The sequence below is a fragment of the Gavialis gangeticus genome, unplaced genomic scaffold (assembly GCF_001723915.1).
Source record: "Gavialis gangeticus isolate Ggan-Ray unplaced genomic scaffold, GavGan_comp1, whole genome shotgun sequence".
In the NCBI taxonomy this organism is placed as follows: Eukaryota; Metazoa; Chordata; order Crocodylia; family Gavialidae; genus Gavialis; species Gavialis gangeticus.
Genome location: NW_017729022.1, coordinates 156,562,975 through 156,581,052, shown reverse-complemented (window position 1 = coordinate 156,581,052; position 18,078 = coordinate 156,562,975). Strand labels below are relative to the sequence as shown.

Here is an 18,078-nt window from a genome sequence, read left to right as displayed (position 1 = left end):
GCCTTCCCCATTGGGCACAGCTCCTTCCACCAACAGCAGCAGCAGGCAGAGCCCCGTGGCAGTGCGACAAGCCCCAGGACTACATGTGGCTGAGCCACTGGCTCCATTGCACAGTGCTCATGTGCCTGAGCCCTGAGCTATGAGGTAGAGTCCTGCACAATGAAACCAGCAGATCATAGGGCTTGGCAAGGGCAGCAGGGGGAGGGGCAGAGCTGGCCTGGCTCCATAGCACGGAGATCTCCACTATTCCCCATGACCTATGCATAGCAGTGGCTGGGGTCGAGCTGCCAGCTCCATCATGTGCCAGCTCACCCCAGAGGTGTGCGGCTCGCCCAGAGGTGGAGAACCTAGGAACTGCATGCAAGCTCTGTGCAATGGAGCCACATGGACCCTGTGCCCCTGCTGGCCCAGGCTCCATGTTTCTCCTGCCCCAGGCTCTGGGCTCTGTGTTCCTGCTGCCCCACCCTGTGTCGCTGCCAGCCGTGGCCCCAGGGTACGAGTGTGGGCCCCACACACCTGCTAAGCTGCCGCTTTGCTCCTGCCCACTGCTGCTGCCACTTACCTACCTGTGGGGCCAGGGTCAGGGCTGTCCCATGAGTGAGGGTGGGAGTGCAGTGTGCACTGCCCCCACAGGAATGAGTGGGGCTCAGCCTTATGCCAGCATAGTAGGGGCAGCCTGGGGCCGGGCCAGATTCAGTGAATTGGTAGGCACCTGCCCGTGGACCAGAAGAAATCGTGAATTGTTAGGCACCCGCCCTCAGACCATATTTTGCCCACCCCTGCCTTAGTCTCTTTTTCTTGTTATACCTTATATCTGGGGACTCTCAACTACAAACCCAAATTCCACTGCCGTCCCAATGCTGATAGCTCACAACTCTGCCTCAGCTCCAGGTTTGTCATCTTCCATTTAAACCAAAGTACTTGGTTTAATGGTCTTATGTATTGATCAGCACATACTGAGTGTGGCTAAAACAGGGCTTTTATTTTCCTCCACACCCAAATCAGTTTTCCCTACCTATTCTTGATCACTATGGGTGACATTACCAGTTAACCTGTCCTCTGAGCCCGTAACCTGGACATTATCTTCAGCCTGAATTTCCCTTTAGGTGTCTACAACAGACTGTGTCTAGATCTTGCCAGTTCTTTCTGTAAAACACTCTAAGATGCAGCCTTTACTTACATACACAACTACAACTCTCATCCAGACTCCTGTCATTTAACTCCTTGATTACTGCAATTTCCTCTTCTCTAGCCTTAACAAATACAGTCTTTTCCTGCTCATATATATTTATATTTTACTGCAAAGATCTTTCTCCAGGTTTGTTCCTTTTTGATTACTCTGTCATCTCCTTCTGTACTGCATCAAACAGAAGCTTCTTGTTGTCACTTTGAAGGTCCTTTATGATTAGTTTCCCCCATATCTGTCTTCTTATTCAGGATTGGGGTATCATCTCTTGCCTCCAGTTAGCCAGTGAGGCTGCTTACAGACATAAAAAAACCAAAATAAGATGACACTTTATTTTAAACTCCACGCAGCCCTGCACCAAGCCCAGCGCCTGCCCAAAAGAGTGATTGTGTTAATTTAACTCGGCTCACCCAACATCTGTATAGATTGGGCATTTCAGTGTGGCTTTTTTGGCGCTTTTATGTAATAGCTGATTGACTCAACTGTTAGATAAAAGTACCAAAAAGCCATGCTGAAGCATGCAGTCTGTACAGATGTTGCACAGCCAGGCTAAACTAACGTGATGCTGCTTCTGATACAGTGCAGTTTGTTTGTTTGTTTTTCACGTCTGTCAACAGCCTAAAGCTAATATCCATCATCCAGCTGCTAAATTTTCAAGCAGCTATCTTCATGCTTTCCTCAGTGCTGCATGAGTTACTCATGTTTGCTTCAAATTCTTCCTTATTACTCTTTTTCTATGATACCTGCCAAAAAAACCTGAAACTTGACAAAGATTAGGCAGCTTGTATGTTGACACAACAGTTGACAACCAGACTGTCATACTGCTTGATATTGTCTTGTTATTTCCTTGTACTTCCCTATTTGTCTTTCTCCATCTGTTATCTATTAGAGGGCAACCTATGGCCCTCAGCCTGGATCATTGTTTCATTGCTGATCCTGTTTCTGTAGTGCCTAGCAAAATGGTGTCTTCATTTAAAGTGTACTAGAGATGTAGTAAGAAGAGTAATAAATGTAATAATAATTTGAACTGAACAGATTTTTTAACCTAATTTAAATTGGCTTTATTTCTTGCAGTCTTGTGAAATAATAAGTAGTAATTCGAAGTAAATATTCAGTAACAGATAATTCATTTAGATGTTGCCTGTATTTTATAATCAAATATCTCGTGACTTGGTAGTGCTAGGGATTCTCTAAGAAGCTAGTTTTTCATGCACTAGTGATCAGTGATTAGGAAGAGAACTTTTTTTAGAGTAACTTCTTTCTAGCCACAGTTATTTTAAAGGTTTGTTAGGTTTGCTAGTTTTATATAACAACATAATCTTTTTAAAAGCCAGTACATGCCAAATTCTTAGGTTTTGGCACCAGATTATCTTGGTCTGTTTCTTGTCTTCTGTAGCATTCCTTAAGAATGCTTGGAGAATGCTAGTTAATGTTAGCCCTTAGAACCACACTTAAGCCCAAACTGGCTAAGCCTCTATATTGAAAACCCCTAAGTTGTAGCCCAGCAAGACACCAGAAGTTTTGCTGAACTTCAAAATCTGGGATTAAGCCAGCCTTTCCCTGTAGTATATTTTGATCTTACCTGGGTGCTGCAGGCCATATACACCAGCCTGTTGTCAACATTAAAACCCTTAAGGCTAGGGACAGATACTCTAAAAGCCAGAGCCTGAATTGATTCAATCTTTGCAGGAGTGGACCACTTTGCAAGTGAACAGACGTTCAGGAAATGGAGGCACATGCCTGTAGTGGCTCAGGCCAGAATCCAGGGGGCACTAGAGTGTGCCCTGAGCTACAGGGAAGCTGTACTGAGGGGGGAGCAGCATGGCAAGCCCCGGCAGTAGCCTCAAGTGAATTGGCCAGGGTGGGGGTTTAATTTCCCAGTAATTGTACCACTGGCACAGACCCGAGCTGGAGTCCACCTGGTGCTTCCCCCTCGCTGTTTCAGTGGCAGTGGTACAGCCAGAGGCCAGTCAGCATGGCCCCCTGAGGCAGAGGCCAGTCGGCATAGCCCCCTCCCACCCACAGTGCAGCCCCCTGACCAGGAAGAGCCTTGTGCTCTGTGGGAAACCATGACAGTGGCTACCACCGCCACCAGGGTCCCTCCCCCCTTGTTGTTCCAGGGGTGGGGTCTTGGCCAGAGGCTGGTCATCATGGCCCCCTTAGGAGAGGTTATTTTTCCCCTCTCTCTGATGTCTGGTGGAGGGGGCAGGGAAGGAGTTTATCCTGCCGCTCATGCTGCACAGGGAAACCCTCTGCCTTAGGGGCCATGCTGGCTGGCCTCTGGCCACGCCTCCACTGTAGCAGCGAGTGGGGAGGACCAGGCAGACCCTGATTCTGGTCCATGCCAGTGGGACCGTGGGGACAAATTAAAACTTTCCCTGGCCAGTTCACTTGAAACTACTGCTGGTGCTGGCCACACTTCTGCCCCTGGAGCAGTGAGTGGAGAAATGCCTGGCAGGCCCATGCTGGTAGGACAGGGGAAGGTGAGGGGAATAAACCTCCCCCCTGCCTCCCTTGTCTTGGGGGCTGGGACCAGTATCTGGCCACGCCACCACCCCTGCTCTGGCTACAGAGTAGAGGCACGGAGCTAGTCCTGCTCCGCAGAGAGCACAGCTCTGCCCAGGGCAGCAGAGCATGCTGGGATGCTGGGGGACTCTGGTTTAACTTAAACCAGGAAGGGCTCTGGGACAAAGTTCTGTAAACCGGTTTGAGCTCAATCACTTAAGTCTGATACTACATTCAACCAAGTTTATCTCAAACTGGTTTTGGCCATTTTGAAACTGGTTTATGTGCACTGAATGTCTGTTCTGTTACAGGTTTAAACCAGTTTCTGATCACTTACATTGCGTTATGTGTAACTTCGGTCCCTAGCCTAAATGTCCCTGTGGGCATCTCTATTTAGAACCAAGTACAGAAAGAGTGACAGGCATTGATGGAGAGAGAGAGTGTTATACACAACACAATTCTCCAGATCTCTAAGTATTTCATACAGGGCTACTTTTAAAAAGACATAGGTTTTTCTCCTGTATATGTTACTTGACTATTAGTATTATGAATAAATATGGCAAGTTATTAATTCCAAAGCTAATATTTCAACATGCTGCAAAAAATTCATGCATGGTTAGATTTTACTTTAATGCTGTTGTTGTGGAAAATAGCATTAATAGAGGGAAAATGCCTTAGGAAACAGCACTGTTGGAGTTGTATAATCTTACCAAATGCTGCTCACTGATTCCATGAATAATGAAACATGGTGTGGTCAAAGAAAAGCTAAGAGCTGCAACTCACAGCAGTGTCAGTCTGTTCGGAGGTTGGCACCAGAAAACTATTGACTAATGTGATGTCAAAATACTACAGAATACTCGGTTCAAATAACATATTTATCACTTAACCTCTAAAAACTGGGCAAAACAACTTAATCCCATCCCATAACCTTAATTCTGCCCTGTATGACTGATGCCCCAACCAGTACATACTGCATAAAAAGATGATGCTTTTATTTCTTGTGGCTGCTTATTTTAGCGCACCAGTGACTGAAATATACTGTATTTTCTCACATACGTTATGCAACTTTCCCCCCAAAATCAAACCTGGGTGCATGTATTAAGTGGGGAAGCTGATTTTCTGCCTGGAGTGGAACACCCTGCTTTGATTCTTGCTCCATAGTTGTTCATTCCAGAGGTGTTAATGCTTTTGATGTTCCATGAATCAAGCTAACCCTTTTAGGACGGTTTTACTGTCTGCCCCTTGTCTCTCCTCCTATTTCACAGCCTTGGAGACTCTTATAGCACTTTTCAAAATCATAGATATACCCATGGAAACCAGTCTTCAGTACTGGGGTTTGAGCTTTAGCTAAGCAGGAAAGGGAGGATGAGTCATCTGAAGATTAGGCTCTGTCTCCGCTCTTTGCAGTTAGAATTTTGGAAAATCTTTTTTCTCTTTTTTCTGCCTTTCAAAAACAATGGCGGGGGGTGTTGTATGGGAGCAAATACAGTACTTGAGGTAAATTCTCAGTGGTTCTTGCAAGTACCAGAAGGCAGAGTTAAAGCTTTACAGCAGGATTAACATTTAACATTTTTGAAGTATGAAAAGCAATCCTAATTCTGTGTTAACAAATGTTTTATTTATTAATAGTTTTATACTTCTCCTGCTTTGTAATATAATATGACATGTGTGGTACAAATGCTATATAATAGCTAAGTTGTATTAATTTGTTCCTGACTGGTTAGTGGTTTAACTTAATGCATTGTATTAGCTCTTGAAATGTATTTTGTCACTATGTAATTGAGTCATGATCTATATCAAGAATGGAAATAACACTTATACATACATAGCATGCCCTCTGTAAGTGTCATACCTGTTAGATATGATTAGTCCCAACGTTTCCCTTGAGAAATTCCCTCAAAGTAATTCATAAATTTGACTTGGAGCCCTCATCCTGCAAAGATTTACTCAGAAAACTTGTCTTTACTCCATGTGACTAATTCCATTGAGTCTAGTGGAACTGTTCTCATGTCATTAAGGCACACAAGAGAGCCTTGTGGTTAGCATCATATCCGGCTGCCTTTGACTTCTCAGCCTGAAAAACACAGTAACCTAACAATCTCATAAAGTGAACCTGGGTTTATGAAAGCTGGTGCTCTCTATATATGTCTTTTTCAGTTAATATATAAAATGCTTAAGGTACCTGTTGCCAGGTGGGTTGTTCTTTGGAATGAGTCTAGAGCAGGGCCTGAACAACTTCTGGCATGTGTGCTCTGAATATTGACTTGTTTTGTCAGTCACCGTTTAGTCCTTCATTTAAAAAACACAGTATTGACAAAATCCAAACTGAGCAGAACCTTTTAACTCAGAGTAAAGAAGGAATTAGTATGCTGGGCCACATGTAATATTAATATCTGATTACTTAAATAGTATGAAAACTAAGTTATTTTTTTCAGTGGTGACCTGTTGTTTCACTTAGAGTGCTGTTTTTTAAAATAGCAATTGTGACTTTTTATCATGTTGTCATTTACGAATTGTTTTGCATTGTTTAAATTTGTAATCTTAACCTACTTTGTGGTTTTAATTATTAAATACATTTTGACTGATGGAAGGATAAACCGGTAATGAAAGAGAATAATATTAATTTTTTTTATTTGTCTTTTTTTTCCCCCCTAGCGCGGTTGGCACGTTTGCTCGGGCTTTGGACTGCAGTAGTTCTGTCAGGCAACCAAGTTTACACATGAGTGCAGCTGCTGCTTCTCGAGACATCACTCTGGTGAGAGGTTTGGTAGAAATGCTAGAATTAAGAATTCTAGAAATGTAGAGCTGGGGAGGACCATACAAGATCCTTTAGTCCTTCCCACTGCACTGTGAGGTATCACTGAGTATAAACTTAAAACATCTCCAATATATGATTTTTTAACTTTTAAAAAACAAACTTAAATGAAGCAGGTTTCACGATCCACTTCATCCCACAAGAACAGGGTAGACTGTTGTAGTATTTTCCCTCCTTAATTGTTAGACAGTTTCTTCCGATGTCCAACTCGACTCCTCTTTGCTGTGCAAGTTAAGTTGATTTCTTCTTGTCCTTCCTTGAGTGGCCATGGAAAACAGTTAACTATTATCTCCTTTCTAATAACCTTCCATGTAGTTAAAAACTAAATTATGTCCATTCTCAGTCTTCCTTTGTCTAAACTAAACAAACCCATTTCCTTTGTTGTTTCTTCACAGGTCATGTTTTATAAGCCTCTTGTTATTCTTATTGTTTTTCTCTGTACTCTTTCCAGTTTGTCAGTGCCTTAAAGTACAGTGTCCCAAGCTAGATGTAAGACTCTAAGGCCTCACTAGCACTGGATAGGGAGGAATAACTACCTCTTGGGTCTTACCATTCATTTGTGCCCTGTGCACAATATCACATCAATGAATTATATCTTAGTTTGTGATCCAAACTAAACTTCAGAAATCCTTTTCTGCTGCATTGCTGCCTAGCCAGTTATTCCCCACTTTACGTTTATACTGTTCATTTCTCCTTCTTGAATGTAGCATTTTGTCCTTATTGAATTTCCTTTTGTTCATTTTGGACCATTGCTCCAATTTGTCAAAGTCATTTCAAGGTCCGATCCTGTCCTCCAGAGTGCTGGCAACCCCTTCCAGATTGGTATTGTTGCTTATTATAGAAACGTACTATATACAAATATAGGAGTTTTGGGCAAATGAGAATTCAGTAGGCTATATTGTGTCAGGTCTGCTTTCCTACAGATAAGGGGTTGCAAGCTATTTATGTTTATAGTAGGTAATTATCCACAATATTTGCACAGATTTACCTGTGAACCTGCTCCTGTTTTCATTTAAGTTGCTAAGCAGCACCCATAGACTTCAGGAGAAATGGGTTTAGACACTAAAAGTGTATTGTCAGTTTGTCACCAGTTGATATTTGTAGATTTTGAGCCACCAGGTTATTTTTTAAAATCAAACCAGTCTCTGTTTTTGTCTGATAAATATGAATGAGAATAAGTAAAAATTGAGTTGTCTGCTTTTATCACCTTGAAGAAATGAAAAACATTGAGATACAAGAGCAGTCAAGCTAGTTAGCTCATCAGGACATTTTGATATGAAAAGAGATTGCAACTTTTACTATATTTTTCCCTCCTAGTTTAGCATCATATTTGAGAAGAATGTTTCACTTGCCAGATAAGAAATACTGTTAAAAAGATTTGTTTCAAGAAGGTCTGAATAACAGCTCCTCCCCCACAAATATTTTTTTTGGTTTTTTTTAGCACCTGACTGCCCTAAAAAATAGCAAATGATGAATTTGTCTTCTGAACATTTAAGGCATTCCTAAGGCGCACACCATCCCACCCCCATCCCATACCCATAGTGCTCCTCATCTGTCTCTCACAGTACTGGGCAGTACTGCTCCTTATTCCCAGCCTGTCTAAGCCACCATTCTCTTGTCTCTTCTGTATTTACCCACTTTCTGCTTTCTCCAGAGCCTTTCATGTCACATGACAGTAGAGCACAGTTCTAAGCACCTCTTCCATAGGTGCCCCCATTTTACTATATACTAGAGTAGTTGTTTTCAAACTTTTTTGGCCATGTACTACTTTCCTTGAAAAACATTACTGCTCATACCCCCTTCACCAGGGCAGGCAAAGTCTGGCCCACGGGCCGAATCTGGCCGCCAGTGGACTCCATTTCTCAGCAGCCCCTGCCTGCATGGCTGGGGCCGGCCTCCATGGAGACGCCAGCCGCAGCTGCGCTGTGATAGCACAAGGCTGGTGTTACCATGGAGACTGGCACCAGCTGTGCTCTCAGGGTGCATGGCAGGGTAGGGGGCTGCTCCAGAGCCACTGGGATCTTGCAGCAAGGGAAGGTTGGTGTGGAGGGAGGAAAGAGCTGTTGTCTGTAGCCTGCATGCTCCGGGCAGGGGCCTGCAGGCAGCGGATTGTTGCTGTGCCCTGGCTCCTGACCAGGCTGTCAGTGTTGCAAGGAGCTGGGGCAGAACTGCAGTCCGCTGCCTGCACGTCCCTGCCCGGAGTATGCAGGCTGCACATTGCAGCTCTGCCCCGGCTTGTTGCAACAGTGACAGTCTCATCAGGAGCTAGGGCAGAGCTGCGATCTGCAGCCTGCATGCCCCTCAACGGAACATGCAACCTGCAGATCATGAGACTACCCTGGCTCTGGATCAAGCTGCCTCTGGCAAAAAGATCCCAGCAGCTCTGGAGCAGCCCCCCTGGCCTGCTGCTTACCTTGCCAGTGTTGCTGGGGCCGATCTCCATGGCAACCCCAGCCTTGTGCTATCACAGGGATTATTTTCATGGCCCTTTAAAATGATTTCAATATGTATTTTCCTAGTAAAGTAAAAGGACTTAATTGATTGCAGTGTCACCGTAGCACCTAAGAGCATGTTTGCCTTACCTCTGACTATGCTAAGTGCTGCTATGGAAAAATGGCACATCCAGTCACTCCTATACCACGTGTTCCAAATGCCAGAAAAAAGTAATATAGCCACTGTTACAGCAGCGTAGATGTGCACTAGTAGACACCAGAGACAGAGAGCTGTGCTGGGCGTGCACTGAGTGCACGCTGAACACTAGTTACAATACTTTTTTGTGCCATTTGCCGCACAGAATGTTGAATGAGAGTGTGTGCGCATGGGTGGGAGGGCATGGGTGGGGATAAAGCATTCATCATGGCATACCTTACTGCAGTCAGAAACGGTATAGATATGCTTTGAGAACCTTAGACTTTCCCTAAGACTCCACTGGGAGGCCCTTAGATTTGGACCATGCAGCCACAAGCTCAAGAGATTGCCTTTGGCCCACAGTAGATCATAAATAAAACATTCTTGTTAAATATAACTTCTGGTAAATGCCAGAACTAACAATAGAGAGTAACTAATATGTACTCTGTAAAGCATGCATAATGGGATTTGCTGTCTTATAATTTGTCAAGAATAATAATTTTAGTTATACTTACCAGAAGCCTAATTGACTATTATAAAAATAATACATTTTAAACAGGTCATACTGATTTTTTTTATTTTTTATAAGATACTCATATGTAACTCCAAATACCACTGTATTCTGATAGACATAAACAGAATCAAATTTTATAAATGAAAGTTAGAAAGTTAGATATATCCCTGTATTTGCAGACTACCTTAGGTGTACATAAAGAGGATCATAAATAACAGTATACTGAAAATAAATTAAGAGAATTAAAAGAGAACACTTATAGTTATTTGGTGAAAATCACATTTAACTTAGTCACCATCTGGCTGCTTTACTGTAAATACTTGTTTCATATCAAATGTATTGATCATAAGAAAAATGTTTCACCTTGCCCAGTTTATAGATACTAAAAGCAATTAAATGGAAAACTATCTTGTTTTAGATAACTGTGATGTGGTAAAGGTAATTGCATACTTTATTATAGAAGATAATGTCCTCAATAATATTTAAGCTTTTAAAGATAAAAGATGCATTCTGATTTTCCTTTCCATGATGTACTCCTATTCACTGTAAATGTTTTGCACTAGAGTAGTTCTTCACTTTGACATTTATGCACACTTTCTTCTTTCAAATATTAAATAGATCAAGAATTTCCTGTAAATACTACAGATTATATACCTTTCTTCATGTACAGTTCAGTGATTAATACTGTATTTTTTTCCATCTTTGTGTAAAGGTACATATTATATTAATGTTGCTGAAGTGATGCATTTAGTGTATGAGAAGTATGAAAGTTTGCCTTGCATATGATCTATTAACTTCCATTACACTTAATGGAAGCTGCATCTTATTATGAGACAGCCAAGGAGACACCACAGCTTTAATTATCATATTTGTTCATTTTTCCCTTCACTTGTCTGCTCTTTAAGAGTTTTTAAACCCTTCTTATTGTCAATGCATGATGTTTTTCCCCTAAATTAAGAAAAGATGCTCATTCTCATAGGATTCACGCCTGTCATATATTCCCATGTTAATTGGAGGACATGTTTTGAGTAGCACTTAAAAGTTGATATCTCATTAGAAAAAGGTTGTGGTGAATAGTGTATTTGATTAGCACTTGGGAAGTGATGTGCTGCGGGTGTATAATCCTCAATACGCTGTATTGAACATGTTAGCAGTTTGGCATTACACTTTAAGTGTAATTGATGGGAAAATAGCAGTGCCTAAGCGCTATGTTTGCCATATTCCTAATTGGTTGTTCTATTAGGAGGTGGTTTAATCAAGCTTTTTGTTAAATAAGTGTTATTATTTTGGGTTGGTTGTGGATGTAGGACAAGCTGCAGGGGCTCCATTGGATGACTGGCAAGCCAGGGGTTGTCTTTTAGCTTCCCCAATTGCATGCTTAGGTGAAGATGAAGAGTCATAACTGGAAGCACCAAGATATCTCTGCATTCGGGCTGTGCAAACTGTGCCATTTTGTAGGACTCCAAATTGGTCAACAGCCCCTGTTGTCTCATTTTAATATGGCTGGCCAGTGAAAAATAAGGCCTGCAGTGGAATCTTTCAGTTTAATGGGACCTCTGAAAAGTACCTCCTGTCCCTGTCCCTGCCAAAAGACAGCAAACGCTGTAAGATTTACTGGTTCAAGGATAAAAAAGGGAAGAGTTTTTGAAGCACAGTGGAATTCCACAGCCCATTGCTGCAGAACTGAGGTTTAGCTTTCTGGCTATGCAGTACAGGCAGTTTTATTTCACTTATTGGAAATACTGAATGCTGAAGAATAAAAGCCTTAGGGAAGAATGTAGGAAACCTGAAAGGCTTTTTTTCTAGACTTGCTGTATCTTGTGTAGGGCATAGATTGATGATGATAGGCATCTTAAAGAAACCTAAACTAGATTGACAGAATCTCTCTTCTTGCTTCTCTCAGTGGAGTTAGCTCTTAAATCTTGTCTATGGGGGAACAAATCATAGCATGAGATGTTTTTTGAAAGAAAATGAAGCATAAAGAAATGTGACTTTGAATTTTACACACGAGGCTTCTGATTTTGTGAATTAGGAGTAAAAACACTTGACTTCTGCAGGCCAGGACTCTAAAATGTCTTTATTCAAGATATTATTAAATTATAGTAGTAAGATTTTGTTGTTGTCTTTCTTCAGAGAATTTCTTCCCTTGTTTCTGCTTGGGAGAGCTCAAAATTCCCCTTCCCATCCTACAGTCCTTCATTTATGGTGTATCCCAGCTTGGCTTCAGATCCAAATGTTCTTTCCCTTCTCTTGGGAGTCCCTGAGCTGTTGCAGTCTCCCTGCCTGCCTACCATGATGCAGGAGCCTACCCGAACAAGAGAGTTGAGGTTTTAGCTTGAATAAAGAAAAAAGGATGTTAGTTCAGGAGCTTGTCAGCGGTCTTAACATTCAGAATAGAATGTAATTCTCTAAGTATTTTGTGTCTTTTCTACTAAAACATGTTTTTAAAAAATAAATGAGACAAAAGTGACCATTTTTTCATTAAATTTTACAATAAAGAAAATAGGCTGCATGATGGTCTTCTTATTTCTATCTCAGACTTCATTTCTGATGCAGCATTTGCTACATAAACCTGTAAAAGGAATGAAGGGACAACTTGACTGTTCAGCTGAAGAGAACAGCATTGGTTCTGTTGGTCTCTCAGCTGCTGGTAGCCTTAGAAAGGACTTTGTGTTAACCGTTCATTTTATTTGTTACGTGCCTTTTCTGAGGTGGATCCACAATGCACCTCTTTATTTTTTTATCTTCCCCATTGCTTGTTAGTGATAGGAGTCTTCAGTGATTGTTTCAAAGCAATTGAACATAAAATGCAGTTTCTTTTTTAGTTGCTTCTGTTTTTCTCTGCCTTCTACCAAAGAAAAAGTGCCCATCACCTAGCTATGTATAATTGTTTAGCACAGCCATGTATAATTTTTCATGAAAGCATTTCATACCTGGATAAAATCTTCTTACTCTTTTCTCATTATGGTAACAACAACAATAATACAAGTGGCAGTTTCCTTTCTTATCAATTGATTGATAGTTTGGGACCAGTAGAAGTTTGCGTTATCTGGCTTAGCATTATTTATAATCCTTACTTGGTGAAAACAAACTTGCCAGATACTCGTCTGGTGCCAGTTGGCATGTCTTCATTGGGTTAAGTGGACCAGATGAAGATCTGTCAAAATAAAAAGTATGGTAATAATGCGTAGGCAATTTACCTGAATTAAATAAAATTAAGTACTGTAGTTTTTTATTATTATCGTGAACTGTTCTTCCCCAAAATAACTATTATTGGAATAATTTGGGCATTTCTAATAATCTATGTCAGATGATATACAACAGGATGCATTTAAATTTAGCAATAAGACATGCTTCATAATATAAGATATAATACTTTCATTAGAGGTGTTCTGTGGTTCATGACTTTAATTCAGTGGTTTGTTTTTACTTTCTCTCTCTCTCTCTCAGTTTCATGCAATGGATACCTTGCATAAACACAACTATGACTTGAGCAGTGCCATTAGTGTTCTAGTACCACTTGGAGGGCCTGTTCTTTGTAGAGATGAAATGGAAGAATGGTCAGCATCAGAAGCTAGTTTATTTGAAGAAGCTTTGGAAAAGTATGGCAAAGACTTCAATGACATACGACAAGACTTTGTAAGTACTGAATTGATGCACTTCTTCCTTGCATTCTTAACACATTTTGGTAGTGATAGTTGTAATTATTTTCCATGGAAGATTAATTTCAGGAAAATAAACTTTCATACTGCTTAAGTACATATGTATACAAGGTTTGTTCAAAAAATTATCGAGACTGAACATGTATTTGTGGTACAAAGTATTGGGTGGAGGGCGTGGCTCTGCTGAACATGTCTGGGCATGTTGGGACTCCTCTGGACAGGTTTGCAGCTCATGGCGTTTCCCCAGGTTTCTGTGGCCAGCAGTTGAAGTAAGATCGTTTGGGTCTTGCGTCGCATTCTGTTATGTCAGAATGTCCAGAACAACGCGTGTGCATTAAATTTTTCATGAAGATAGGGAAAAAGGCAAGTGAAACATTTGAATTACTTAAAATAGCATTTGGTGATGACACTATGAGCCATGCAACAGTTTTTGAATGGTATCATCAGTTTAAAGAAGGGCGATTGTTGGTCAAAAGCGATGAGTGTTCCAAACACCCTTCAGCATCCCAAAATGATGAAAATGCAGCAGTGGTTTGCAGTTCAGTTGGAAATGATAGGCGATTGACTGTCCAAGAGATAGCAGAAGTTGGAATTTCTGTAGGTTCATGTCATTCAATTCTAACTGGCAATTTGGGAATTAAATGACCAGAAAAACAACCAGAAAAGTGGGTGTCTGACTCTTGGATGCTTCACCAGGACAACACTCCTGCCCCCTCAGCACAGCTTGTGAAGCAATTTTTAGCTAAACACCATATCCCGCAAGTGCCGCAGCCTCCATATTCACCTGGTATGGCCCCATGCAACTCTTTTCTCTTCCCTCAACTAAAGAAAACCTTGAAAAAGATTTTGTGATGTGAAAACCATACAACAAAGATACGACTGGGCAGCTTTTAACAATTCCACAAATTGCGTATCAGAGGTGCTTCCAACAGTGGCAGAAACGTTGGGAAAAGTCTGTGGCTGCAGAAGGAGCATACTTCAAAGGAGATTAAGCCCAAACCGCTGTAAATAAAATATTTTGTTTCCTACAGCATCAGTCTCAATACTTTTTGAACAACCCTCGTATAGCCTAGATAGGAAAAATATGTCTTGTTCTTTCTTGGTGTGAAGTGACTAGAATACCTTCTATTAAAAGATTTGGTTTAATAGCTGAGCTTTCCTTTATGCTAAGTTCTAGTGTATTTTCACTTGGATTTTCAGAGGATGGTAAGACAGTTTGGTGCCTTTGAAAATACCAGCCTTTCCTTCCATGTTTAGCACTGGGGAGATCTGAAGTCAATCATTAAAATTTTAAAGCTTTTAAAAATGTTCTATGGTGAGGTATCCTCATGCATTAGATATTTTGGCATTTAGTAAGGTTGAGGGAAATGGTCTCTAATCCCTTCCAACTGTAAGGTCCATTTTTGGACTACTGCAGTTTTGGACAGCAAATATTTAGATTGTGCAGAGTAGTAGCATGGAATTGAAATTAATCACTGACTGCCCAAGTAGTTGATAATTTGCCATTTGTTTTTTCCCATTTTTTAGAGCCTTTATAACATTAGCCTTTTTTTAGAGCCTTAACTACTGTACAACATCTACCTCTTCAATTACTCTCATCTCTTCATGTTGGTTGTGGTGGTCTGAACTAAACAGAATAAATCAGTTAGTTATGATTAATTATGTAATCAGCTCATTAACTAGTTATGATTAATCTGTGCATTTCCAAATGTTTTTGTTCATTGTGATAAAGCCCATGTTATAAAATCTCAGCTCAGTGCCTTGCAGTAGGGTGACCCACCATTCTTTGTTGTCTTATCACAGTTAGCAGCTGGTATTGCAAGGTGTTCTTCTAAGGAGACTTTTTACAGCAATGCCAAGTATTTAATGGAAAAGGAGTTAGAATATGCTCTCAAAATGGGCATTTGGAGAGCACAAAAATTGTTGCTGGTCATCCTGGATTCCAGTGTTGTCAATTCAGCACTTTCATAGTTTTAAAATTAAATAAATGTAAATGAATAAGGGCAGAAAGGGAAAGAGATTATATCTCTGAAGAGCTGACATTTTAACAAATTTATACCTGCCACACACAATGTCTACTGGACTCAACACATATTCATCTTAGAAAATGACTTTTAAGTGTGTAGCAGTTCTGTTTATACATTCAAGATAGCTATAACTATGAAAATTATTGGATTAAGGGAAATAATGAATAAGTGATCACACTTTTCTACGTTAAGGATTTAATGTATAATTGTATATAAAAGTATATAAAGAGGTAATATAAGGTTAATAGATATTTAAATAAATGCTTTAGTATCTAAAAGGGCACTAGTTGCTAATAATTATCTCTAGCATCTTCAACTGATATAACAATTTCTGATATATACATTGCTCATTTATCAGGTCCATAAAATATCTATTAAGCATATATTAACCCTTTGTAAATTGCACCTTTATATAAAATACAGCGTAATAAATCTAATATTCTTGGGACTTACCACATAGTTCTTATCTATATAATTATATGGTTTTGCGTATAGTTGAATTCTATGATCCTTTCCATCGATTTATTAGAACTTTGATTCAGAAGTTATTTCTGCAGGAATGCACAAAATGATAATAATTTGAAACAGACTACTGAAACCTGTTTAATGTTTGGTGGATCAAAGAGAAGTAAAAAGACATTTGTGATATGAGAATGTAGAGTAAATGAAAAGGCTGAAGGAGTGTAGTGTTAATATTAGAGTGTAGTGTTAATATTAGAGTCAAAATGAGCCGAAACTGCAGAGATCAGTTAAATTTTCTGAAAACTGATTAAACTGCATTGTATCCTTTGCCACTCTTTCTACCTTCAGAAAAGCAGTATGTCAACACTGGAATGTCACTAACAGAGCATAGGCAAACAAGGTTTTGGGGAGAAGGTGTTATCTTTTATTAGACCAACTAAATAGTTGGAAAAATTGTTCTTTACAAGATTTTGGGCATGAACACCCTTCTTCAGGCATGAAGGGCACAAACTCTGTTTGACAGAGCATGTCTTTCACAGTTTTTCATTTCACATTAGTCACTTAGAGATATAGTCATAATTACATATATTCCCTCCTGCTTGCTCTCCTACTGATCCTTTGTATTTTGTACTCTTGGTTGCCAATATACCACCTTCAACTGGAAGGATGGAGTGTCCTCTGCCTGCCCATGCTGTGTTGGTTAGGACACTCTCCTAGAAAGTAAGAGAGTGTGATTTAAATCCCTTAAGAATGAAGAAAGCTTGAACTCAGATTTCTGTTTGTCAAGGTCCTACTACACATTGAAATTAAATCTGCATAGAAGCCAGCTATGGAAGTTGTTACACATTTTCAAGCACTAGCTTTATAGCTGGTTGGCTGTTTTTATAGCTGGATAGTCATTTTTATTCCATGATAATTACTTTGCCCATTTGGCTAGTCTAAATTTCGTGCATGATTCTCCAGCTAATTGTGTGATAATTACTTTGCACTTGTGGCTGTTCTTACTTTGCACATGTGGCTGGTCTAAATGTATTGGAAACTTAAGCAGTTAAACAATTGCATAATATATGCAACATAGCAAGGGCCTCTGGGCAAGTTTTCTTGGTACTAGGCTCTTGGCCACGAGGTGGACACCACCATTAGCACCATTGTTTTGTGCTGAACTGAATATGTGCTCATCATGTCAGTCTGTTACTTGTCAGGGAGTAGATTATCATGGCAAAAATAATGCCTGGCCAGCTGGTCTAAGTAAGTCACTTTTCTGCCTGCACAGTAACCCAAGTGTGGGAGCCCAGCTATCTCTAGCGGACACAATGGATCTTGGTAAATGTCTACGTTTACCATATTTATTCAAATATAAGAAAAGTTTTGTGTTTCTCTGCCCCCACACACCCCCCTCCTCCTGCCCTGCCTGTTCCTCCTCAGTCAGCCTGGGGGGAAAAAACCCTTTGTCTTACATTTTCATATCGCAAGCCCCCTTCCCCCAGTTAAATACATTGTCTATCATTAAATTGCTGCTCGAAGCAGCATGTGCTCAATTATGGAAGCCAACTATGAAGCTGAATGAATGCAGTCCATGCTGAGCATGCCCATAGAACACCTGGCCCATGTTGGGCAAAACTCCATTTTTTTGAGGGACCCTTAAAAATAGATGGGTGTTCTCTCCACAAGGAGCTGGCACTGGGCCTGGATGTACTGCAATACCAGGGCAACATCAGGAGGGCCAGAGGCAGCCCTGACACCTTCCCCTTGCTGCCAAAAATGCTACATTTGATCTAGGGTTACTATGTGTTGGTTTTGTCAGACATGTCCTCTTTTTGGATCCCCCAATCTCTGGGCAGTCTTTTAAAATACCAACAAATATCTGGGTTTTTGCTCCGCCTCCACTCAGCATCCAAGTTTTTCCCAACACTTTCTGGCTTACCCCAGCAAGGAGGTACGGGGGGGGAGGGGAGGGGCATCACATGCATCTGCTCACAAGCCCTGGCAGCTGCAGGCAGGTAAGGCCAGGACTTAGGGAGAGTGTGTGTGTGTGCATGGGCACACATGCATGCACATATGAGGGGGGGTGGGTGCTTGTTGGGGCTGCCTGCCCCTCCAGTGGGGGAAGAGGGTGGGGCAGGCAGCAGGGGGCTGCAAGCTGGGAGTGAAGGGCAGAAGCAGGGCTGTGAAGGGCAGGGGGCTGTGGGTCAGGAGTGAGGGGCACCAGCAGGGCTGGGCAGGGCTGTGGCTTGGGAGTGAGGGGCAAGGGCAGGGCATGGGCATTTTGCATACCCCAT

The 18,078-nt window shown here is 41.1% G+C and overlaps 1 protein-coding gene and 1 long non-coding RNA gene across 2 annotated transcripts in view; one reads left to right on the top strand and one right to left on the bottom strand.

Moving 5' to 3' along the window:
• Nucleotides 1-18,078, top strand: part of MTA3 (metastasis associated 1 family member 3) — a 284,441-nt gene that overhangs the window by 182,648 nt on the left and 83,715 nt on the right. Inside the window, exons 8-9 of the mRNA XM_019516380.1 lie at nt 6,347-6,446; nt 13,099-13,287. Coding sequence (XP_019371925.1) covers nt 6,347-6,446; nt 13,099-13,287 — 289 coding nt within the window. The remainder of the gene's footprint in view (nt 1-6,346; nt 6,447-13,098; nt 13,288-18,078) is intronic.
• LOC109296796 lies at nt 12-15,853 on the bottom strand. The gene is made up of 3 exons (XR_002097058.1): nt 13,500-15,853; nt 8,272-8,273; nt 12-23 (listed from the first exon to the last, which is right to left on the bottom strand). It is a non-coding gene; the product is annotated as an uncharacterized LOC109296796 (long non-coding RNA).